We start from the raw sequence: 25,062 nt of genomic DNA, 5'->3' as shown, positions 1-25,062 counted from the left end.
TTTTTTGTACTGTTTTTTGTACAATCTCCTCTTCAGTTCAACCTTATCAGTGGAGACACATTGTTGATGTTACCATTATAAAATAGCTTACAATTAGGTATTAGCAAAGATCAATGTGATTTTCACAGGAGGCAGAGCGTTGTTGTTAGCAGCTGCTGAAAGTAACTAAAAAGTTACTTTTAATGTAACTTAGTTACTTTCCAAATCAAGTAGTCAGTAATCTAACTAAGTTACGTTTTCAAGGAGTAATCAGTAGTCCGATTAAAGTTACTTTTTCAAAGTAACTATAATCGGGGCTGAAGGTGGGAGTTTTTGCAACTGAACTGTGACATGGAGCTCATGTCACAGTTCGGGGGTTGTGGGGGGGGGGCGCAGCAGGCATTGTGCTCCTTGGAGGGGGGCTCACCCTTTCATACTTTGAAAACCCCTGCTCTACTGTATAGTGGATATAATTGGTATGGACTTCAGACTGTTAAAGAAAGCCAACTTAGACTATTCTAAACAAAATAAATACAGACCTGGTTCAAAATTAGGTTTTAATTCAAAGACCTTTGAAAATTTGTTGTGGAACGTACTGATTTAATTTCTGGCACAACAGAAAATTTGGGATAATACCTAAACATTTTTAACACACAATGTTCGTTGGCAGCACTTGCGTCACTTTTTTCACTATTGTTATATTTGTGAAGTCACATGACTTCAGTCCACACATCTGGTTTTTCATTAGGAAAATTAAGAAATGATTGTTTCAAAAAAAAAAAATCCACCAGCACCACAGTTACTGGCTTCCAGTTCATTTCTATAAAATTGATGCATTTGTACGGAGCCCCTGAAGGGACATTGAAGGAAAAAATAAACCTTCTCCTTTGCCGAGTTGGCAGCTTTGTTTGATCAGGTTTGAAGTTTTTTAATACGCTACATTTTCAGTAAAGATATTGAACAATGCTCCATAACATGTGCATGTTACTTTACGATCTACCCTTTCTGATCTGTTGGCTATTTCTCTGGGTTTTTGTGATACGGTTTCCTAATTAGGAAGGAAATTTGCTGCACTTGCTGTTTTTAGAAGTATTATCCTAGAAGTGAATAACGTACAAATGCATGCAACACTTTTCAGATTTTAAGAAAATGTTAACTCGTTTTCTTTCTTCATGTATGTGCTACTTTTTGTTGGTTTACCTAGAAAATAAAATTTTTAAATATATTGAGATACGTTGATGTGACAAATACATTTGAGTATTTTTCTATGGGACTATAAAATGATTTCAAAACCAATCCTTACTGGAACTCGCCGTTTCACCTGTTTGTTTACCTTTATCCAGCATGCATATTTTTGCGTATTTGCTGGGGCTTTTTTGTTTTTTTTTCCAGAAAAAGGAAATGTTCCTGTAACTCCTCTTTTCTCTGCCAAAGCAAACCATTCTGGCCTGTTTGATTTGAGTAAGTATTCCTCACAATAGTTCTGCTGGTTTATTTGCATATGAGTGGAAACCAGTGGGAAGCAAACAACCCCATCAGAGCCTCGCTGTGCCGCACCACGCATTTTTTTTTTTTTTGTCCACAGCTAAACAGAAATATTTACCATCAACAGTGAGGTGAGATATTTTGTGCTGTTTGCCTTTATTTTTAAATCAATCAATGTTTGTCTCCTTATTCTGTAACCAACCTCTTTTCTTTCAATCTGTTACATTAATAAACTTTGTTTACCACTTTCAATAAACCCCAGTATTTGATTTAGCCGAGCAGTCCAAGGCTGCTCGGTCAGGCTGTGTGCTCGTTTCCACTGTCACAAAGTTTGGAAAGACTGGGAGGATTTCATGTTTTTGACCACATCCATAAATATTGAAACAAGTTGCCTTTCTTCAAATCTCAGAATACTGAGCAAATATTGACACAGTGGGGAGCGGGCTGGACCAAAGCATCCCATACCTGTGCTCCCCCCCCACACCCACACACACACACACATCCTCAAAGACAGCTGTGCTCTGAGCTTCCTTTGTTCATACGAGGGAAGTCCTGGAAAAATTAATTACATGAAGCTCGCCTCAGTCACATGACACATGAATATGAAGCAGTTTGAGTAGGCGCGCACCAAAAGAAAACGTGTAGTCTGTCAAACTTCACCTTGAAGTAAAATACGATCCCGAGTGAAAACATCACTGCAGAACGTCTGAACAGAGCTCTCACTCTTCATTCTGGAAGAGAAGCAGAGTGTGTGTGTGTGTGTGTTTCTGTACAGGAGAAATTTTTATGCATGTGTGAATTTGCGTGTTTATGCTGCTCTTCCCCTGCCAACTATAACAGCTCCGCAAGCCAGCATGGAGGAAGAAAGAGAGAGGTTCATTTAAAACCCAAATACGACTCTTACATAACCAACAGTTCTGTTCATCCCCAAAACCCCCCTGTTCCACCAACGCACACTCTCTCTCTTCATCCCCTCCACTGTTGTCTCCCTCCCACGCCGGCTGGCAGAGTCCACCCAATGTCCTCCTCTCGTCCCTTAGCAACAGCTCATCCCTGTTCTCCTCCCTTGTTCCCAGGCCAACTCACTGCCTTTGCTCCTCTTATCTCCTTTATGAACTCCCCCTTTGGTCCCTATCCACCACATCCTCCTCATCATCATCAAATAGTCCTTTCTCTTTCCTCCTCTATCATCTAAGCTCTGTGTTATTGGGGAGCTATGAACATAGAATATTAAGTGGAGCTCCAACAAGAAACTTTTTTGTTTTACTCGCACTGCTGGGAGAAAACCTGGCACTCTATTCCCCAAATGTTTTTTTTTTGTTTTTTTTTCCTTTTTAATTCCAGTTTGAGGGAAAATGTTTTCAGCTGTTTCAGAGGCAGAGATTCATACAGGGATTTGGTTTCCACATGCTCCTGTTACTGCCTTGCATACTAAGATTAAACAGAGCAGAAAGTGCAGTTAGTGTGCAAACACAGCAGATGGCAACACAGATTAAGGATCAGGCCTGTATATCTACGAATGTCTGGGATGCTTCTGTTCCAACGACGGCTCCATCCATATTTCACTGCATCGGATTAGTCACATATCCACCAACTTCTCTTCTCCAGTGGGGAGACGTCTCAAAAACACCCTGCTAGTCAAGAGTCCAGCTTCTTTGCACATGACTAAACAGTGCCCACTAGTGGGGTGAGGTTGTAGTCAAAATGAAGCTACACGCTGCTAAGAGGTCTGAAACAAATATCCAGTTTTCTAACTCATATTTTTTTTAGCATGTCCAGCACCCAGAATTAGGTATTCTAGTGATCTGGCACCAGATTTCTTCTTCTCATTCTCGCCCTCAGGAGAAAATAGACCTATTTATGTCCGGGAACATTCAGGATTTTTGAAAAAGATTTCACGACCCTTGGAGAACTGATACAAATTCAACAAGCTGAGGTGCCAAGGGAACATCTTCTGAACATTGACTTCATTTTTAATCTTACTGGAGATTAAAATTGCTGAATCTTCTTTATATTTATAATATCAAAACTAATTTATTAAGTTTCCTTGACTTTACACACATGAACATATTCTTAGCCAAAATTAGCGGATACTGTCTGTGTGGTCAATCATAATATTGGATAGGAAGACTGTATGTTTAGATCCAAGTGATCTATCAGAATTAGCAACATTCATTTCTCAATGAATTTTGACAAAAACTATTTAATGACTAAAAGTCAGAGCTAGTAACTGTCCCCTTCTACCTACTGATAACTTCAGTAAAAGTTATTTCTTGACAAATGCCAGACGAGGTTGTGTCTGGCACCTGGATGTTGGCAGGAAAGATTTTGGATGGGGTGGAAAGTTTTATCAGGGTTTCTGACTGAGTGAAATATCTTGAGATATCCAGGTGGCAGAAACTATAAGGGCTGGTTAAACGTTCAACATTTTTTTTAAGGCAACAGCAAACAATGACTTGCCATTTATAGGCCAGAACTTGTGGATATTTGACTTGCCCAGAATCTGCACAGTTCTGAACTCAAAGCAACATTTTTGGTGCCTGTTCACGTTTTAGCATTTTAAAAACAGATGCATCTAAAATCATTCAACTCTTACTGCAAAATAGGTATTCAGGAAAAATGCACAAACTAGGAGCCGTTTGCAGCAAACAATTCAAATAAGAACAGTTGAAATTGTTATTACAAGGGGTTTCTCTGTGATAATATAAAAGAAGGGAACAAATTTCCTGATTCTTTGTTTAAGAACATTTAAACTGAAAGTGAGGCAGACTGAAAGCGACATGGTTGTGTTTCTAATGTTTGTTCAATGTATACATCACAGAGCTGCTGCAGAAACATAGTTGTACAATAAAACAAAAATTTTATTTGACCAGTTATTATGGTCACTGAAATCATTCAACTTATCCATTTAATTTCAGGGAGGTAGGAACTGTGATGCTGTCATTACACATTAATCATACTTCATATATAGAAACTCATAAGATTGTACCCACTGGGCTAAAGGCTTCAGGTTTGAGACATTTGCATAGTAAATAAAGTAAATATGGTTTACTTTATTTGTGGAAACAAGAAAGCTATATTTTCCGATCCAGGTGGGTCACTAAAAATGTATTTACTTCTACAAAATAACTTATTTTTTGCCAACCACTTTGCCTCACACCATAGTAGATTATGTAAACTTTCAAAATGGGCATCGAACAATCCTACTTCTTATTTTAAATCTGAATAAAATAAAAACAGAATTATATAAGGTTTTGCTTTTGTATTTGTTTGCACCTTTCTTTTAATAGCATGTCCTAGCTCAGTACCAATCTGCCTTTATGATACCCAAGATAAACAAGGAAATTTGTGCTTGCTTGCTATGATTTACAGGATAAGAACCAAGTTGTGCACATAAGTTCCAAAACAAAACTGTCTTGAATAAAAATGTATATGATTTGTTAGCAGACCTGCTTTAAATGCAATTTAAACACATAAAATGAACCTTTCCATTTGCATTTATTGGAGCTGAGCTTTACGCAGCCCAACAGAGTATTAAGATACAAACATTTCCACTGAGAAGACTATATTAATAATACAAAATATACAAAAATGTTACACTATTTACACACATGGCAAACTCAAACATGGATTCAAAACTGTATTGGGGAAAAATCACAGTGGAAATGACTGTGAATCTCTTGAGGGCTGTCATACTCCAATTTAACACAAGAGGGAGCTGAAGGGCTTTGAGGAGATGTGCCGCTGACCTGAGAAGGAAGCAGTGATGAAGAACCAGTCGGAGTAGTCTCAGCTCTGAGACAGGAGGGTCGCAGAGTGGACACTGGTGGGAGGATGGTGGTGCTGGTGGGAATGTCTGACTGGGTCTCTGCTGCTTGCTGCACGTTTGTATGTGAAGGGTTATGCTCCCCCACCTGAAAGCCAGGATGGACAGGCAGGCTGGAGGTAGAGGGGGTCTGGTGGTCTCGAATGGATCCCAAGCTGGCTGTAAAGGTGGAGGGACACTGGGTGCGCTGGTGGACGCCCGGCTGACTGTACAAGTTACTCCACGGATACGACTGGTACGATGCCACCCCACCTGGCAGAGGAAAAAGAAAAACAATTAAAAATGAAAACTGCAGCAAATAAGCTTTTAATTGAGAAAAAACACCAAGAACAGGAATTTCTATTAAACTTTTTTCATGGAATGTTTCACTATTCAGTATTGCTGTCATGACACCCACAACATGGTACAGTTGTGGGAAACGGTTGCAGTGTAAGCGCTTTCTGAGAGGAAGAGTTCATTGCTGAAGTATCAGCATTCCCTGTGGGTTATGAAATAGCACAATTATTTAAATAAAGTTAGAAAAATAAAATTATAAACAGAATAGCAATAATTGTTTTCTATGCTGGCTGAAAAGGTTTGGACAACCTCCCATTAAAGAGACTGAGAAGGGGGTGTGTCAAAACCTTTGATTGATTGAAACTATGTCCAGTAAGGAGGGACCATCTATCTGCCATTTCCCACTATGGAAACACCAAAAAATAAAGAGTCAACCCCTAAAAGCAGCTCAGATGAACCAACTTGATCTGGATGCTATTCCTTATTGAGTTCCCATCATATCTTTTTCTCGTTCTCATCCCGAATCTCTCATTAAGCCCAACAGCTGCTGCTAGTTCTCACAATCGTCCTAAGATGCAGCTGTCAGCCAGCTTCATCATTCTCATCTGGTGCTCTTGTCATTCATTTTTATCCTCCATGGTGATGTGCACACAGATCCCAAAGACCAGCACAAAATGTGTCTGATTGTAAATTAAGCAGTTCTTCTTTTTTGAGAGTCATTCCGGCTCCTTGCCCAGAGCGTCATGCAGTCAGGGAGTAGCAAATTTGATTTTAGTCAATGAGGAGAAATGACTTTTCAGAAATAACTTACATTTCTGAAAACACAAAACAGGATCATTTCCAATGCTCTTTGGCATTAGAACCAGTTTCCAATGAGAAAAGTATATAAGCTAATCAACCTGGATTGAATTATGATACATAATTACAGATCCTTTAAAACCAAGTTCAAGTGCCATTCATTTATGAAACATTACTGCATCAATTCATTGATATGCACAACAAATGTATGAAGAACCATAATACATACAATATCTGAATGTTCTGTTGTTATTAACGCCAAACATATGAACAGAGTCAGAAAAAGGGCTTTGAATTCACTGAGCATAATCCCTGGAATAGCTATTAAATTGAAAATTAAATATGTAGTCTTTGAACATGATTAAATAATGATTGAATTACTTGCAGACAGAAACATCCGGATGCAGATCTTTTGATTTTGACAAAATACTGATTATGTATGCGAGTATGTGGTTTCTCTTTCTCAGATTTTCTGATTTTCTAGCTGAAATAATATATTTTAATCCTGCAAGAAGGAGGAAAATGAAGATAAACGTACAAACTATACTTACATTATCATTATTATTCAGCTGCTCACATAATCAAAGCTTTCTCAGGCACATTTTTGACTCAGCTCAGCTCATTTAGATTAGTTACATGCGTACGACCATATGTTGCTTTATAGCCCGTATCTCAGCGCATTCACAGATGTGCAGATTATCCATCATGCGGGCTCCAACCCTTCTCGGCAGCAAGAATTTGCAAAGACTGTTTGCAGTGATGAAAAGCAAACACAATCTGCAGCTCTGAGCAATTACTGCATTTAATTGAGTGAGATTTCCGTAATACTGCTTTAAATTCAGCGAGGATTCAGAGGCTGAAGACAACTAAATGCATGCTTATTCTATGCTACACATTTAATGAATTTCCAAACAGCTTTGGTCTCAACCCAGTGTCTCACCATGGTGGCCGGTTGGCTGCAGCAGGATCTGTCCGGTCCTCTGGGACTGAAAGTAGGCGTGACCACCTGTGGAGTATGTGACAAGTCCAGCCGAGCTTCCTCCAGGTCCAAACGTAAGGTAGGAGGTAGGGTTGGAATCTGGAGGGTTGGGGGTGAGGTAGGGCGATGGAGTAAGGTAGGCCATGTGGGGTACAGATGTTTGAGGCTGATGCTGGCTGGTTGGAAAGGAGTTTTGAAGCTGGTAAGACAAGGAGTTGCTCTGCTGGCTCAGCTTCTCCGCAAAGTCAAAGAGTGAGCTGCAGGGATCACAAAAGACACATTAGCAAATATAAGTATAAATGAACTGAGCTACACAAGAGGTTTAACTGGATGCTGCTGACAACGCACTGCAAGGTTTAAGCTTCCAGTACCATCAGTCCAAGAAACTGTCAGCTCAGCAGCTACAGTTTTCACAACTTGGCAGGTGATGTTTGGGGTTAAGGTTGGAGGTTCTCAGATTTGTTCCAGTATGTTTTTTGTTGATGTTTTTTCCCTCACCACCCCAGAGCAGCAACAACATATTCTTTATATGTTCACTTAAAGTAAAAATAAAACACAACACAGCCTTTCAAAATCCAGTCTTTTCCTAGTTCCAACATACATCACTGTAATTTGGCTCAACTGATTGCTTACATATTTTTCAAAGTGGGTCTTGCTCTGTGTTGCATTTTGAGTTTCCCATTTCATTGGTGGAAACTCTAGCTGCTGTAAAACAAAGCTGACTTTATTCAAATCGATTTATTAACTACAACAGTCTCGCAGCGTGACGTCTGAAATATTTCAGACCACCAGCTGTCACCCACTCTCTCGTACAACCATCTCTGTGTGAGCCATCATTTCACAGGATCCCTCTCTGCCTACGCTCAGTCTCCCTGTCAGTTGTTGCACTTCTCCATGTTTGAATTATTCTCTAGTACTCACAACGCAGTTTACTGTGTTTTAAACTTACTTGGTGTCATTCTGGTGAGACTGGGTGTCGAAATGAGCCAAGGAGCCGCCGCTCTCCAGAGCATCGAGAAACAGAGGTGGGGTGTGGGCTGGGGTGTTGAGGAGAGACGGTGTGACGGAGTTAAACACAGGAGGAAAAAGAGGGAGGCTGGCCCGTCGCAGGGGGGGAGGGCTGTGCATGGGACGGGGGTGATGATACTCTGGCAAATTCCCCGAGCTCATTTCTCTCCCTGTACTCTGACCTTCAAGATAAAACAAATGTGTAAAAAAATTCCATACATCAAGAACAACTTATCGTAATATATACTAAGAAACAAACTGTTTGGTAAAACATAGCAGTAGGTGAGGGAAGCAATTCAAAGCATCACCTGTCTGACCACTACCTTCTGCTGACGCTTAGAAATACATAAAATAAGGTCAAAACAGAGCTACAGTTAAATTATGTCGAGCTAAGAAAAAGCACTGTGTGAAAGAGCTGAAAATGTATTCCTTCATTCATTCATTCCCAAGAGAGTGGGCTGCAGATGATGTCGTAGAACAGGGGTGTCAAACTCCAGGCCTCGAGGGCCGCTGTCCTGCAACTTTTAGATGTGCCTCTGCTGCACCACACCTGAATAGAATAATTAGGTCATTAGCAAGGCTCTGGAGAAGTTATTTGCACAAGGAGGAGGCAATTAAACCATTTCATTCCAGTGTTTTGTACCTGCGGCACATCTAAAAACTGCCGGACACCGGCCCTTGAGGACTGGAGTTTGACACCTGTGTCGTAGAAGAAGATGTACGTTCTCTCAAAGGATGTGTGGCGGTTTCTTCCAACCCGACTAGAATTAAACAGATGAAGCCGAGGCACCAGATAGTCCAGTGGACTCTTGCTCATTGGGGACCAAAGTTGCAACATTTGCCCCATTTTCAGCTGGGGCAATTTGTTTTCACTTTGCGTCAAACGAGACAAACCTTTTGAAAAACCGGTTCACCCCCTGGCCTGTGGTGGCGCTGCACCAAGAACCACTGAAGGAAATAATCTACAAACTTCTGAAGAAGACATTGAGTGCAACTTTCTTCTTCACAAAATGCAAACAAAATTTGAATGGCATCAGATTTTAGCGATTGTAGGATTTTCCTTTTGTCTTTGGCTAAAGACCACCAGCTATTTCGTCCTCTAGTCTTAAGACTCGCATGTTCGTTTTGGTTGCATTTTACCAGAACGCCATTCGCTTTAATCAGCTTCCTGCTTTTGTAGTGGTTTTCTAGTTCACTTGGCATTCACATGTGAATTCAAATTGCACAAGACTTCATTTCAACCAAACCGACACCTAGGTTTTTAGGCAGATCAGATTTCGCTTTTTTGGTCACATCAGAATTCGATTGCACATTCACACCTCTGAAAACAAACCGGACCTTCCAAGACAAGAAACTAGAGTTCAATTAAAGCATACTAAACAGGACTGATGTGGATGCTCCGTAAAAAACTGTTAAACTGGTGTTTGGATAGTTATCCTTATGAAAACCATGGACAAATTTTATTTAATAACACAATTAGTCAGAGCTAGATTTGCTGCTGATCAAAAACTAATTACCCCACAGCTAATTAACTTTCTAAAACTGCACCTTGTGTCGAATCAGGAAAAAAAACACAAATGCATTTCTTCTAACACATCCTGTCTGATTGTCTCAGACTTGTTGTCCGAGTGCCAGATCGGGTCCAACAGTTTTACACTCACAAGTGGAGCATTATTGCTGTCACTATGACGCCCCACTTGTTATTTAAATAAAACCTTTGTAGAATTTGCTTTGGGCTTATTTCAAATTTAATGGGCACGGAGATGGAAAAGAAAGGGGAAAAGAATGCAAGAAAGATGGGAGAGAAGACTTGAAGAAAAAGAAGGAAAGAAGTGTAGAGGAGAGAAAGAAGGATAGCGAGAATACAACGCAAATGCATTGTAACCAAAGGCACCGAGACATATCAGTTCTATTAACAGTTGTTTACATACCTGGGCTGTTAAGACTCTCCAACAGGCTACTGAAGGAGGATGTCGTCTGAGTGGACAGTGTGGGAAAAGCAGCTGCAGAGCCAATCTGTTGTACTGAAGCTGCAATATGGCCAGAAAAAGAAGGCACTCCTTTCCTAAACCGAGTAACAAAAGAAAAGAAAAAAAGAACAATGGTAAATTTGAAATGTTACCTAAAATGCAATCACTGAAAATTAGGTTCTTACTGAATTACCTGCTGGATGTCAGCATAGCTAAATGAGGATTGATTTTATGATTTGGACTATTCGTACTGGGTTCAACTCTGCTCAGTGCAGTTTCAGCCTTAGCTGTAATTGAACGCACTTTCCTCCACTTCGCCCTGCGGTTCTGAAACCAAACCTGATGAACAGCAACACGGAGAAGAGCAGGATTAAATCAATTTCAGTTCAAAAACTACAGTGAGTGAACATGGAAACTGATTTTAAACAGATGAAAGATGACGAGCAAAACTACAAAATAGGGAGTTGAGAGTTGTCTGTGTTAATGATCTGTTCTGCATTGTAGAAAGTAAATGACCAAATAATAAATGTGTTCATTAGCTTGTGGAGATCAGAAGAGCAGAAGGATGATCTGACCATAATCCTCTGAGGGGTAACACCAACTGACGCAGCAATAATTTTCCTCTTCTCTGCATCAGGATAGTGATCCTCCTGGAACAACGCCTCTAAATGCTCCAGCTGGTCTGAAACACCCAAATACACACACATCAACTTCCTACAAAACACTTCAACCTTTGAACGCTGTAGCATTTTTGAATTACAATCACAATCACACATTTCATCTTTCTAAGAAGGATTTTATGTGACAAAGCTGCATCTAATTGTGAAACACTACAAGAATTATGCATGATTTTAAAAACTTCTCAGAAAGCCCCACCCCCACCCCACATCTGATAAGATTTTAATTCTTTTTTATTTTTTTTTGCTAAATTATAGCTTTAAGCGTTTTGGAGTGCATCTCTACCAGCTTTGCAGCTTTACAGACAAACTGTTGCAAAAAAACTCAAGTTCAGCCCGATTAGATAAAGTGTGTTTGTAAACATCCATTCTAAAGTCATGCCATGTTTATCGGTTGGATTTAGATCTAAAGTTTAACTTTAGACAGATGCATAGGCTAATCTAAACTACTGAATGGTAGTTCTGGCTGCATGAGAAAGGGACGCCTAATGTCTTTGCAGTTTCCAACAGCTTTTGTTTCACTGTTGCCTTTGTAACTAGGCAAAGGACGCCCACAGCATGATGCTGCTCCCACCATTTTGCACTATAGGAATTATATATTCAGAGTAAGAGTCAGCTTCTTGGGTGATGCTACCCTTGTCACGATAAGTAGCACTTTGCGTCATATTCTTTCCATTCCAGATGACGATCAGAGCTCTGAGATGTTCAAAACGTGGGATGTTGTTGCGCCACAACATCCATGCTCTGTTAAACATCAGTGTTTCGTGTCAATCTGATCATTTTGGGAACTTTTACGTGCTTGTGCGGGCTAGTATTGGCCTGATGCGGTCTGCTGATAGACTTCTGCCAAAGAATGCCGACTCCAAAACCTGAATCAAAAGCTGCGATAACAGTTTTGTTTTAACGGTGGGGACTCTTGTCTCACCAGGGGATTGTACTTTCTTTGTTTTTCATCATTTTAAACATTCCTTGTTATCCAGATATTTTCTTGCACATGTCACATTGTTGAGACGATTACCTGTGTAATGAAGCTAAATAATGGTGTGTGTATAAAACAGACACCCTCTACCTGTACTGTAGAGCGTCCGTGTCTTCTTCCTCGGGGCAGGTGGTAGTGGGACGCAGTCCAACAACTCGGACCCTGGCGGCGGAGGACAGCTGAGCGCCCGACCTCGGCCTCTGTTGCTGTATCGGATGGAGCGTCGGGTGGAGTACACTTGACTTATCTCTATCTGCAACAATCCAAATCAACATCAACTCAAGAATGAAATCCTGTCAAATTCTTGATTACCACCATTTATTTATCTGTATGGCTTCTTTTTAACAAAATAAAATTATTCTAATCTTCTTTTTTTTTATTTCAGAAGACAATTTCAAAATCTAACTATAAATTTGTGGCAGATAAATCTACAGTGGACATCCTTGAAATATGGAACCAAAAACAAACAAAAAAACAACAACAAAACACACACTTACTTGGAAAATGCTTAAATCAAATTTAAGGCTCCTCCAGTCTATGCAAGCAGCCTGCTGATATCAACATGATAACCTGTCTTAAACGTTACAACCCACTGAAAGCAATGCTGCTGTGATTTTCTGACAATAGAAGTTGGCTTTGGACTTTAAGAAGCAAGCTATTAATTTCCTGTGTTCGCTGATTATGTTTCTTATGCGCAACTAATATGTCTGTACACAGGGGCTGTAGGACGCAGATAATGATTTCCTCAGTTTTGTGTTAATTGGTTAGTCCATTAAAAGAAAAAAAAGAGACCTGCAATTATGCAAGACCTAAGGTTGTATTTAAGTCAATTATATAATCTAGAACGCATTTTTTACAAAGGCATCACGTTTATCATTTAAATATAAAATTGCCACTGCAAGACATTTATTAAAGTGTGAAAATATATTTCCTTTTCTACAGAACCTATCCAAAAGGGGAGGTTATTAGTTAATAAAGTTATAAATCACCCCACCATTCTCCCTAATCTGTATAAACATCATGCTCACCCAGGATGACAAGCAAAGGCATAATCACTAAATGAACAGATCAAAACAAGTTTTTGTACATTTCACATTTAAAATATCGCTATAATCAATTAGAGATTCACTAGTAGCTTGGCTGGTGACTAAATATGGGCGAGTTTTGACAAGTTTAAGCACTACGTTAGGCACTGAAAATATCCTTTATTAAACCAGCTCTTTACACATCAGGCTTTGTGACAGACGACCACTCACACTTAAGCAGATCTTCAGTGTGCACAGCTCTGTCTTTCTTTCCAGCAAAGCACATTGAAGTCAACTTGAAATAGACAAAGAGGCAAGATTGATGGATGCAACAACAGTCATTTAATCCCTCTTTGCCTGGCTGATGTCCAGAGTCCAGTCAAAAATAAACTAGCCTAATTAGCCGACATCTAGGGTTCTTCGTCTGCAGCCACTTAAAAATATCCTCATCGGAGGTATTTTAAAATAAATTAAATGCAGGAACGGCAACTATAAAAACATGTTCAGTGTGTTTTATTGAATCATTATCACTATTATGTCTAAAAATACAGATACTTTATTTTTAAAAGTGATGTCACAGTTAAAATTCCTATTTAAACAAAATAAGAGCAAAAGTATCTGTATGCACAGTTTGATAACTATAATCAGAAATGAAAATAACTTTTTTTGTAAAGTACCTTGATTTGACATTTGTGAAATTGTGCTATATAAGAATACTGAATTGAATAAATTGTAAGAGTTTTATTTATTCATTTATTTTTTATTATAAAATAGACTATTTGATAATGAATGTGTATTTTTTCCGGGATATGTTTATAAGATAGTGTTATATTTAAAGATAAAAAAAAACTAATTGATTTTTGCAATATTTTATCATCATTGCCAGAGGGATAAAATTTTAAGTTTCAGTACTTTGGGTTGCTCTTTGATTTAGGAAAGAGCTGCTGAATCCTGAAATACAAGAAAAACTTAAACTCTTGCAACTCAAACCATGAACAACAAAAAGAAAACAGATTTTATGGTGAAGGTGCTGCTTTCAACTGGAAAATAATGAGAACACACAATCTGAGTTTGCTCAAGCTCCCTGTAAGCTTTAGAGAGGCTCCTTTACCAAATGATAACTTCACACCTCAAATTAAGCTTTAACATCAAAATGGCATTTTCACAGGTGCTTCATTAATAACACAGACGTTTGTAGGTGTGCATCATTTCATGCACATTAGGCTGTAATTACATGTGGCAAATGAGTTATTAAACACCTGTTAGTTTCCCCAAAATATGCAGAAGTATTATTAAAACTGAGGGTGGTAAAAAAAATAAAAAATAAAAAATAAAAATCAGACTCAGCATAACTTGTAAATAAACTAGAAAATTACTGAAGAAATTTAAATGGGGCCTGCCAAAGTGCCCGTTGGTTGGGACCCAGGGTTCTGATGCTGAAAATTAGCATCAATGCTAAAGTAAGCTACAATGTACTCAATAGCATGTAGAGAGTCACAAGCATGTTGAGCAACATGGACTTAGTCCATTCAGTATGTTAAAATTAGTGTATAAACTAAAATTTGCCAAAATGCTAATGTTAGCCTAAATGCTGCCATTCAAATTTCAACGCCAAAGTAAAAGTCTGATTCATACTTCGTAGCAGTTCATTACTAGAAAAAAACACTCGTCTCTTAACACCAAATTAACAGCAAGTAGTATTATTGTTTACAAGACATAAGCTCTTTTGACATATGCTTATCTGATTAGACACAAGAAATTTACAGATGCTAAATTTTGCAAAATTAAAAATCAGATGTTTACTTCATGGCACTTGGTTACCAGAAAACACTCTCATCTCTTAGCAACAGATTAACAACAAATATTGTTATTGTTCAAAAACACAAGATTTCCTTTTCTCTTTTGAAATACCGTACTACTTATCTTATACTACTTAACAAGAATTGTGCAGTTGGTGAATTTTGCAGAAAAGTGAAACAATTTTGTTTTGTCATTGGTGGTATATATGGTGGATATATATACTATAAAACAGACATTAAACACAAAAGTAAAAATCTGATTTATAGTTTGTGGTAGTTCATAATCCGAAAATAAAAAGCTCATCTCTTAACACCAAATTAATTATTGTTTATAAAACATCAGCTTTTGACATACTGCTTATCTGCTTAGATAAGAGACTTACAGTTTGGTCAATTTTGCGAAAGTAAAAATCAGATTTATACTTCGAAGCACTGGTTACCAGAAAATGCACTCATCTCCCATCAACAGATTAAAAAACAAATATTATTATTGTTAAAAAAAAACTCATAAGATTTCTTTTGCTCTTTTGAAATACTATTTATCTTACACTACCTACTACTTAACAAGAATTGTGCAGATGGTAAATTTTTCAGAAAAGGGAAAAACAATTTTTTGTCATTGGTGATAAATATTAAAGCAACATTCAACGCAAAAGCTAAAATTTGATTTATACTTCCTTGCAGTTCACTACCAGAAAAAAACTGCTAATCTCTTAACAGCAAATTAATAAGTAACATCATTGTTTATGAAACACAATTTCTTTTGAAATACCTTTTATCTGCTTAGACACAAGAAATTTACAGTTGGTAAATTTTGCACAAGTAAAAATCCAATGTTTTCATTTGTTGCACTTGGTTACCAGGTTACCAGCGCTCATCTCTTAGCAACAGATTAACAACAAATATTGTTATTGCTCAAAAGACACAAGATTTTACTGCTCTTTTGAAATATTAATTATCCTATACAACTAAACAAGAACTGTGCAGATGGTGAACTTTTCATAAAAGTGAAAATGTTTTTTTTGTGTGTGTGTGTGTCATTGGTGGTGAATATATTATAAAACAGACATGCAAAGCAAAAGTAAAAATCTGATTTATACTTCGTGGCAGTTTGTTACCAGAAAAAAAAAAATGCTCATCTGTTAACACCAAATTAATTAGTGTTTATAAAGCATAAGCTCTTTTGAACTACTGCTTATCTGCTTAGACACAAGAAATTTACAGTTGGTAAATTTTGCAAAAGTAAAAATTAGATGTTCCCTTCGTGGCTCTTGGTTACCAGAAAAACGCTCTCATGTGTGAGTGAGACACAGAGAGGGAGACAAAACTCTCTCTGTTTTGAGCCTAACTGACACAAAACAGTGCAAGTTAGAATTTGCTTTGATTTAAATTTGGGTTTTTTTGCTAATTACGTCACCGTGGTTACTCAAAATATTACAATAGAAGTAATACCCCGCATGACGAGATCCAGCCGCATGTTTTGATATATGTATATCGTGGGGGTGCACGCAGCGGTACGAGCCGCATTAACGGTGAAAAGAAGTGGCAGGTATGTTGAAGTGTAGAGTAATAGGTGCCTTCCATGCATTGCATTTCAATGCTCTCCTATGCTCTGCCATGGCAGGCCCCAACTAAAGAAATCTGTAAAAGATTTGTCAGGAAGAGGAGAGGTGACAGCAGCGATACTTCACCTGGAGCGGTTGGGAGCTCTTCTGGGGTAGACACTGAGGCTGAGAGGGGCTGTGGGGTCGTTTTGTCCCACCGTGTGACGTCGGCGCTGCAGACTGGATCGGGACTGGTGGCTGGGCTGGGTACAGTACTGGGACAGGGTCCGGGGGGCAGTACAGCCCAGTCGTCTCCATACCCAGATAAACGGGATCAGACAGCTCACAGCTACTAATCAGGCCTATTGAGGGATCAAACTGAATTGAGCTCTCCTCTGACGCCGTCACTGAGACTTCCTGGGTCTCGCTTTTCTTTTCCTCCTCCAACATCACACTGACATCCTCCTTTCCACCTTTCCTGGTTTTCACGTGCTCATTTTGCTTCTTGCCTCGCCTCTTCCTGCTCTTTTTCTGCACAGTTTTCTTTTCTGTAACTTTCTTATTTTTACTCACTCGCTTATCAATAATTGTTTCATTGCTAATCTCGGCCTCTTTATCTTGCATCTGAACATCCTGTGCTGCCGCCTCATCCTCCGCTGGCAGGCTTCTCTCAGGCTTCACCTGCTCCGCTTCCTCCGTCTCCATCAGTTCCTTCTCTGACACAACAACTTTATTTTCTCCTTTTTCCTCCCCCTCGTTCCTCTCTTCATGCGCCGTCTCCCCTCTCGTCTCTTCATTATCTCTCTGATTTAACGCATTCTCATCTCCTTCCCTTCCTCTGCTCGTCTTCTCTTTACTGTCCTTTGTTTCCAGATCTTCCAGGTCCTCACACAGCAGGCTTGGACCGCCTGAAACAGGGTAAAGTAAGACCAGCCGCTAAAATGTCTAAATAAAGATGTTTAGTTCACTTATCTTATTCAGAAAGGTCATTACAATGGAACATCTGGTGCTTTCCTGAGAACCTAAAAAATGTTTCTGATCTAATCAAAGTTAAATCCATCCTATAATTAAGCAGTTGCGCTACATTAAGCAAGATAGAGATCTGATTATTGTGCAGGTTTTTGACATGTTTGAGGATTCATGCAATATATTTGTAAATAATTTGAGTTTCAGAAATGTTAAGTTTTGTTCACTATAAGAAATACGCACTTTGGTAAAAATGTGTCTCCTATAGACTGGATTAAATGGTCTTCCAACAGTTTTTACCTACATAGATATATCTATAACTTAATTCACAATTAGTCATTCACCTGACCAAAAAATGTAAAATATATAGCTATGGATGATCATTACTGATGTAAAAAGAGAAATAATGTTTATTTATATACCAAATCTAAGGATATCTAACATGTTTCATGCCTCAAGATCATTTAACAATGCAATATTTTTTTTAAAAATTCACATTGTGTGATCACTTAATGTTAAAAGTGGCCCTCACAGGTAGAACCTCTTTTAAAATCCTGGATTTTCCAGTTTTGTAAGACACTGCGACCACGATGAAACATTTGCAAAGTTTTACAGAACTAATGTGGCATATATGCTGTACAACCTAACTTAAAATCAAATCTGTTAGAAAGAAAAATACAGATTTCTTTAATGTTAAAAAAGCAGGTTAAATAACTGAGTCTACCCATGTACTCTAACATTTTCTGATTTAATTTCAACATTCAGTCTTCAGAGTCCCTCCATTAATTCTTAAAAACATTCAAGACTTTCCTGACATTTATTAATTTGCTAAATTTACAGGCTACAAAGGATCACAGGATTGCATTTTTGACTGCAACTGATGTTTGTCGAATTGCGCAAGATATGCCACGTTAAAAGTGGACGCTAACTTGTGATGGTATCTTAAGAGAGGTGTGCACACTTTTGAGAGCCACTATAGGTGTAGTAAAGGCCAAAAGCATTAATATTCGACCCACCTGCATGTATTACATTAAAATATACAGTTAAAATGAATTCCTGCCTGACTGGTCACATGTTGCATTACACATGACTGATGTTCCTCAGGAGAAACTGCAGGCTGCAGTGACCTAATTAGTGTCCCAGGTGTGCAACGCCTCGCGCCGCCTCACCTGTCGGTTAATTAGCTCCACACTGCTAGCTCCCGCTGCTAAGACTTCTACCCTGTGCCCATGTCCAAACATCGGGTCGGGAATGTTAATAACACGGCTTTTAAAATGTCTCCTAGCACCACTGGGAGCTGCACTGTCACAGGAGATACTGTGAATTTAAATAAGTCTCGCAAAGTAAAAAAAAAAAAAAAAAAAAAAAAAACAGGCATGGAAAGTGACGACAAGCCAAAACGCCACAAACGAGCCAATTAAACAATAAAACAATTAAACGCCGGGCTCATTGTCCTTACCGAAATCTTCAGTTGAGTCGCCCTCCTTGTCCATATCATTACACGCTACCGTCGAGTCCATGACGTTTAGCTAATAATCAAATATGTCACTCAGGGTCAGGCAGCGAGGGGACGCAGCACAGCGCCTAACGAGCCTGATTGATTGATTAGGCCTCTGCGATGTGACAGGAAGTGGTCACATGAAAGGAGAAGGTGAAGCTGATGCAGCCAATCATGGAGGAAATAATTCACTGCACATGAACTTTGTTTATGGTTAAGGCAAGATTGATTTCTGGAGACAGACGTCGTTGTTGAAATAATTTTTAAGATATTTGGAACAATTTAGAAAAAAAAGTGTTTATATCAGAAAGTAACGACAGCTCTTCGTCTAATTGACAACAGCTCTTTGTGTAATTGCTATAATTTAACATCACAAAGTATGACTTCTTTATAAAATATTTTTTTCTAAAATTGAGTTGCAAAAAAATATTTAGTAAAAAAAAAGACAAGAAAAGAATAAATGAAAGACAGATTTCATGATTTTTTTTAATAATTTTTTTGTACCACTGTCTTTGCATCTGAAACATGATATTACTAGTTCAAATGTTTTAGAGTTTAAATAAGTCATCTAGGCTGCTGCCGAAGTTTGTTTATGTTACAAGTCTTTAATAAAAACTTGAGTAAACTCTTAAGATTAATCACATACTTTTATATTTTATGTGTTTATTTTCTAACAATTTTTCCTTTGATGAATTTGGCTTTTGGGAAATTCTAGATTTTTGGAAATTTAGAATTTACATTAGGCCAGCAAAAAAGAAGAAAATAATAATATGTGATGGCCTACACAATCAAAGAAACTGCTGACTTGACTGCTGTTAAGCTGGCAGTCACTCACACTCTCCTCATGGAGGAGGCTGAGCTTCAGAAAGTCATCACTGCTAAAGAAGCTGCCTGTTCATGGAGGGCTGTATGCAAACTGATCAGTGGAAGGTTGGGTGAAAGGAAAAAGTGTGGCAGAAAAAAATTGCAAGAGCAATAGGGATAAGTGTATCAGTGAAATGATTGTTAAGTGAACCAGTTTAACAGGGGATGATTCACAAAAGATGTGGACAACAGCTGGAGCCACACACAAACGAATAGGACTACAACTGCAGCATTTTCTGTGTTGAGTAACTGCAGATTCTCAGAAAGTGTCAGAAGTGTCTGATCTGGGTGAAAAATAAACCAGAATGTTACTCTGTGATCTAGACTCCTCTTTTATTCAGCCCAAATTTAATTTTGCATTTAATCTGAAACTCATGGTTCCAGATGGAGGAAGAGTTGAGAATACAAGTTGCTTGAGGTATAGTGTCCTTCAAGTCTTTGTAGGATTTGTTATTTGTTTACCAGAACCTATGCACAAATAATATTAGGGAAAAAAATTCATTTAGATTTTTCTATTTATCACCATATACAGAAAATGTGAAAATCTAAAATATTTCTGTTTATGTTGGGTTTTACTCTTTGCTCAATAAACTACCTATGTAAAAAAAAATGTTTCTCCTATGTTGCTTAGTCTACATTTGCACCTACCAATGATCTAACCCATTGTAGAAATCGGAAATGATACAAACACTCAATAGCTCTGATAATAAAACCAAATTTTCTCCACTCCCAAACCCAATTACAGCCCAGAATGTCAAATGGCAACCCCTAAAAAAACAGAACAGTACCTGCAGAGTGTCTTAGCATAGTGGAGAGCGTTTTTATGTTCAACAATCCTGCATCTAAGTTATTAATAGATGCAGCCAAAAAAGCCAGCTTTTGGCTATTTTCCCTCCTCACATTGTAGTTGTTCCTCTCTTACCCACCAGATGGGGCACCGATTAGAGCCATGGCGTCTCACTCTAACAGGAAAGACTCATGTATGATGCATCCTATCAGGGTTTTCTGGAGCCATATTCAAATATCAGCAGCCCACCTACCTAAACCAGGACAGTTCGTCTTCTGCAAATCCTCTGTGCCTCTCCTTCGGCTAACCTTATTAGTTGCGGTCATGAAAATGTAAAACGTGAATACTAAAAGACTGATTTTCTTTCCAGTGTTTTCACACATCCCTATGGACAGTATGAGTGTGACATATAAAGAATAGTTTCCTTGCTTTGAAACAACACAGACTTAAACATGTTTAAGTCTGGTGTAAAGAGACTGTGATGGCCCACATTCAGATGTATGGCCCTGCATGTTGTTGCAGAGAAACACAAGCTGAGGGACTTATCAGTGGGCTGAAAGAGGTTTAGAGGCTAAGTTAATGCTGGCGTGTGAATTTACAGGGAGGGAACTGTATCGGCACGCACTTTGCTTTGATTGTATCTTTCCAGAACCTTTTTATCTGACGTTTTGTTTCACAGCATAAAGTTTGAGCGGGACTGAAAGAGTCTGAGGATCTAAAGGAGAAACTCACTTCTTTTAACTAAAGCATGTTTGATCAGATCATAACCTCCAAAAGTGTTCACACCCCTTCATTTCTCTAGATTTTGCCAGCACGGGATTTTTAGCTGCTTTTCTGATTAATGATCTCTTCGGCATTGCCTGCCGGTTTAGGCGGATGGCCATGTTTTGATAGATTTGCTGTGGTAACACACTCTTCACTTTCAGATGATGGACTGAACAGCCTTGGATTCAGAGTGAAGGAAGAAAGCTGAAAACAAATGCACATCTCACATTTCAGATTTTTGTTTGTAAAAATTGTTGAACACCATGCATCCTTCTCTTTCTCCTTCTTCATCGCATGTATGCACCCATTTGCTTTGGTCCATTACACAAAACCTCAGGAAAACACATCAATCCTTTTCAGTCATTGCATGATAGAATGTGGAAAAGTTTAAGGGGTGTGGACACTTTTGCACGGCACCATTAACTCCACGAAGCTCTGCAAGATGTGCTACAGTTTTAGCTCTTTGCTTCAGGTTTCCCACTGTATTTCTCCACAATAGCAAAATGAATACAAATGGAGTTTCCTTTGTAATGCTGTCAGCACGGGATGAAATGACATTTAAATAATTCAGCAGTTGCATGTCTTTCCAGTAACAATGTCCTGGTGGATAAGCCGCGGAGCTCACTGACAGCAGCCTCCGCTGGAACCAGGAGGAGCTGTGATGTTGATAGCTTGTTCTCTCGATTACACGGACTTAAGAGATGTTGGCGACGTTGGCGTTACTGGGAGAGTCTCCTGATCTCAGTGAGTGGAACATGTTGTCAGATGGAAGTGGAGATGCAAGGTATCGAAACATGTTGAATTTCAGACTTGTCGAGAAAGAATGCGCTACCAAAAACGTTGATGTAGCAGTAAGGTCAGGACAATAGGATTTTACTTGCCTAAGCCTTTTTATTGCAAGTAAACGTTCCGTGTGAGGTTCATTTTATTTTCAGCTTTTCTTGTTTCTGTAGTTTGGATCTTACACAGCTTCTCCTTTCATTTTGACTGCTTACTACTGAAATTTGATACAACTACATTACAAAAACAAAATCTGAGTTATTAGACCAAACAATTGGAACATTTTTTTCTAAATAATTACTCAGCATTATCCAGGATTGTGATAACTTTGGCTGGTGCAGAAGAGGTGCAGATGTTGATGTGAAACATAATGAACAGATCAGCTACAGACCTAAAGCTACCAAAAGTCTGAACAAAAGTCATTGGTTACATTCATTTGAGTAGGAATAACATAGAAAAAGCTAAGAAAGAATGTTACTTTTGTGTTTGGTAATCCATTATTATGTTGGTCTGTCCAGACACGATGAGATACAGTCCAGCAGGTATCTAAAAGGATCCATGATGTCAAGGTTTCCAGGACTATTTTAAAGGCAGCAGATGCATCATATCCCTCACCTGAAAGGCCATGTTTTCTTATCTTTCCCATTTTGAAGAGAAATAGCAGCCTCTGTATCGTATTTATACAGCATGTCAACTAAAAAGGGCATACATTTACAATTAGGTTAATAAAAACAACTCCAATCAATTTAAAAATGAAAAAAAAAAAAATCACTTATGTGATAGGATTTGCAAGAAATAAAAAAGAATGTGAAGAATGAGATTGTGTGAAACAATTTCTTTCTCTCTTCCATTTGAATAAAATGAACTAAAATTTTCCAAAACTTCAGAGTTGGGAGGATGGCGCTTCAATAACAGCAGCGTTTATGAGCAGTCAACTTATTTCGCCAATTTGACCTGCAGAGGTTTTTGCAGCAGGTTGCTATTTAAGTTTTAAAGGCATTTGTAGCAAAAATTTCCCATTAAAAAGGAAGCTGTGTTGCTGATTACAGAATGTACATAAATAGTTTTTATCTAGTGAAACAAAAAAAATATAATAATAAGCAAGGGTTGATTAGAGTGACCTTAAGAGGCTCAAACATCCCAAGGTTAATTACATTGTAATTAGTTTGGGTATTCTGATTAATGGTGCATTTGTTAGGGAATTAGCTCAGCTGAGGCACAAAATGAAGTCCGTCTGAAGTTGTGTTTAGTATATAAAGTTTTCTTTTTTTTTCAGAAACTTGCAGCCTGATGTTTTTGATTAAGAAGCCTGCTGCACAAAGAAAAAAAGGGCTTGCTCCCTATTTGTGGGGGGGGAAAAAAATTAAAAATAAAAATATTAAAAGCAACATCAGCTAAAGCTCCAGGATGAACTTCTTCAGGCCTGTTGGTGCATTTCTCTGTAAAGTTTGATGGTTTTCTCAACATTTTACACAGCTTTGCACAAATACATTGTTGTGGTGTTCCCTTAAACTTCACTGTCATTGGGTTTTGCAATTATTGGAGAGCGTTTGGTTTTTATAAATGTCCAATATAAGATAAAACAGAATCTTTCTCTCTTGAACAATCCTCTTAGCTTTCTTTTCCTGTGGAATTTCTTCAATAATTCTTGAGGGATAATGTAGTTTCTTGTTGTGGATGGATTCTTAATACCTTGGCTGCTTTTCATTTTTAGTTCTCTCAAACTGACGAGGTCACGCAAGGAGATTTATTTCCCCAATTCTACGGCATATTTGCTCTGGAAAGGGAGACTGCTGCCATTCAAATATATTCCATATCATCCCGGATCAACATTTGACAGAACTTCTCTGTGCTCACGAGTCCATCATTTCTGACACGATCCCTAACACCGACTGAAATGCGGCCCAATTCATGACAGAAAGTCCTTGTGTAATTTGACATACTCCGCCTCCACCCATCCACCACCATCCTTCCCGTTCCTTTAGAATCACTTTTTGACAGCTAATCGTCCAGTGAGACCATTTATGATGAGGCTTTGGCAGACTGAAGATGGATGAACTGAAGGATGACCCAGCTCTCAGGTTGTGTCAGACCTTTGCTGGATTTTCTTCTTCTTCCTCTTCTTCATCTTAAGGATCTGATGTTTTAACTATTTCTTTTCCGCTATGGAAAGAGAAAACGTCTCCTAAAATCCACCAACTTACGTACTTTTAAAGCAATCGCCAACTTTTCTGTTAAACTTGGTTGGAACAAGAACATCTTTGAACAAAATTGTTTAAAATTAAATGGGTTACGTGTAAATGAGCAGAAAACTGTCAGTATTCCAAGAATCATTTGAAACCTGGGGAACTGTTGCTTTAGACAACGTTGGAAGATTATATTAAAGTCTGCTAATCAGAAAGAAAACTCCTATGTCTAATAAACCTCTAAGATTTAAATCAGTCTGACAGAGCTTGAGCTGTTTTACAAAAAGTTTCCTCTCTTGGATGAAAACCTTCAGCTGTAATTGGAGCAAAAGTATCTTTTGTCTTCCACTTCATATTTCTATATTTTATTTTGGTTTCAAAATAAACTGAAGTTTCTGGTTTTAATGTGACAAACTGGAAAAAATTGAGGGGCATACATGGTTTTGCAAGCCACTGTAAGTAAATGTTATTATATCAGATGATTTTGAACCTCGGTGTGATTTTTGAGTCCAAGACTAAAACAGTGGGGTTTTAGGGTAGATTATAGATCCACCTTTAAAGCTCCAATATGTAACTTTTTTAATTATTATGTTTTTACACATTTATTAAAACTGTCACTGTGTCGTGACAATGAGCGGAGATAAATCTGTGAAAAGATTTACCTTCTCTAGCTCTTCTCTGAACTATTATTGCTCCCGACATAAAACAACCAATAAGAGCCAGGAGGAGGGGCTTAGAGCTGTCAATCAACCTAATGTACCCACTGCTCAATGTGCTATTAGCAAAGAAATAACTTATTCAAAACTGTAGCAGCAGCAGAGGGGATGAGAGGGATTAGTGATTGACAGCGCTAAGACCCGCCTCCTGGCTC

At 38.4% G+C, this 25,062-nt stretch overlaps 1 protein-coding gene and 1 long non-coding RNA gene across 4 annotated transcripts; one reads left to right on the top strand and one right to left on the bottom strand.

The window, feature by feature from the left end:
• Positions 1–4,604: 4,604 nt before the first annotated feature.
• On the bottom strand, positions 4,605–18,970 carry LOC122843678 (homeobox protein NOBOX-like). Of its 3 annotated transcripts, none has more exons than XM_044138656.1 (9): positions 18,771–18,970; positions 16,493–17,253; positions 12,068–12,230; positions 10,897–11,003; positions 10,515–10,660; positions 10,283–10,416; positions 8,293–8,533; positions 7,305–7,600; positions 4,605–5,542 (listed from the first exon to the last, which is right to left on the bottom strand). In XM_044138656.1, the coding sequence occupies exons 1-9, from the start codon at positions 18,829–18,831 to the stop codon at positions 5,097–5,099; spliced, it is 2,355 nt and encodes a 784-aa protein (XP_043994591.1). In that variant the 5' UTR covers positions 18,832–18,970; the 3' UTR covers positions 4,605–5,096. The 3 variants fall into 3 exon arrangements, with proteins under 3 accessions (XP_043994591.1, XP_043994593.1, XP_043994592.1); XM_044138658.1 differs by lacking the exon at positions 18,771–18,970 and adding an exon at positions 18,481–18,621 and having other exon boundaries at positions 4,606–5,542; XM_044138657.1 differs by lacking the exon at positions 18,771–18,970 and adding an exon at positions 18,328–18,436 and having other exon boundaries at positions 4,606–5,542.
• LOC122843679 lies at positions 16,262–24,657 on the top strand. Its single transcript, XR_006372754.1, has 3 exons — positions 16,262–16,350; positions 21,816–21,969; positions 22,548–24,657. It is a non-coding gene; the product is annotated as an uncharacterized LOC122843679 (long non-coding RNA).
• The last annotated feature ends 405 nt before the right edge of the window (positions 24,658–25,062 follow it).

The sequence above is a fragment of the Gambusia affinis genome, linkage group LG14 (assembly GCF_019740435.1).
Source record: "Gambusia affinis linkage group LG14, SWU_Gaff_1.0, whole genome shotgun sequence".
Taxonomy (NCBI): Eukaryota; Metazoa; Chordata; class Actinopteri; order Cyprinodontiformes; family Poeciliidae; genus Gambusia; species Gambusia affinis.
Note: the sequence above shows the minus strand (reverse complement) of the source record. Positions and strands in the feature narration are given on the sequence as shown.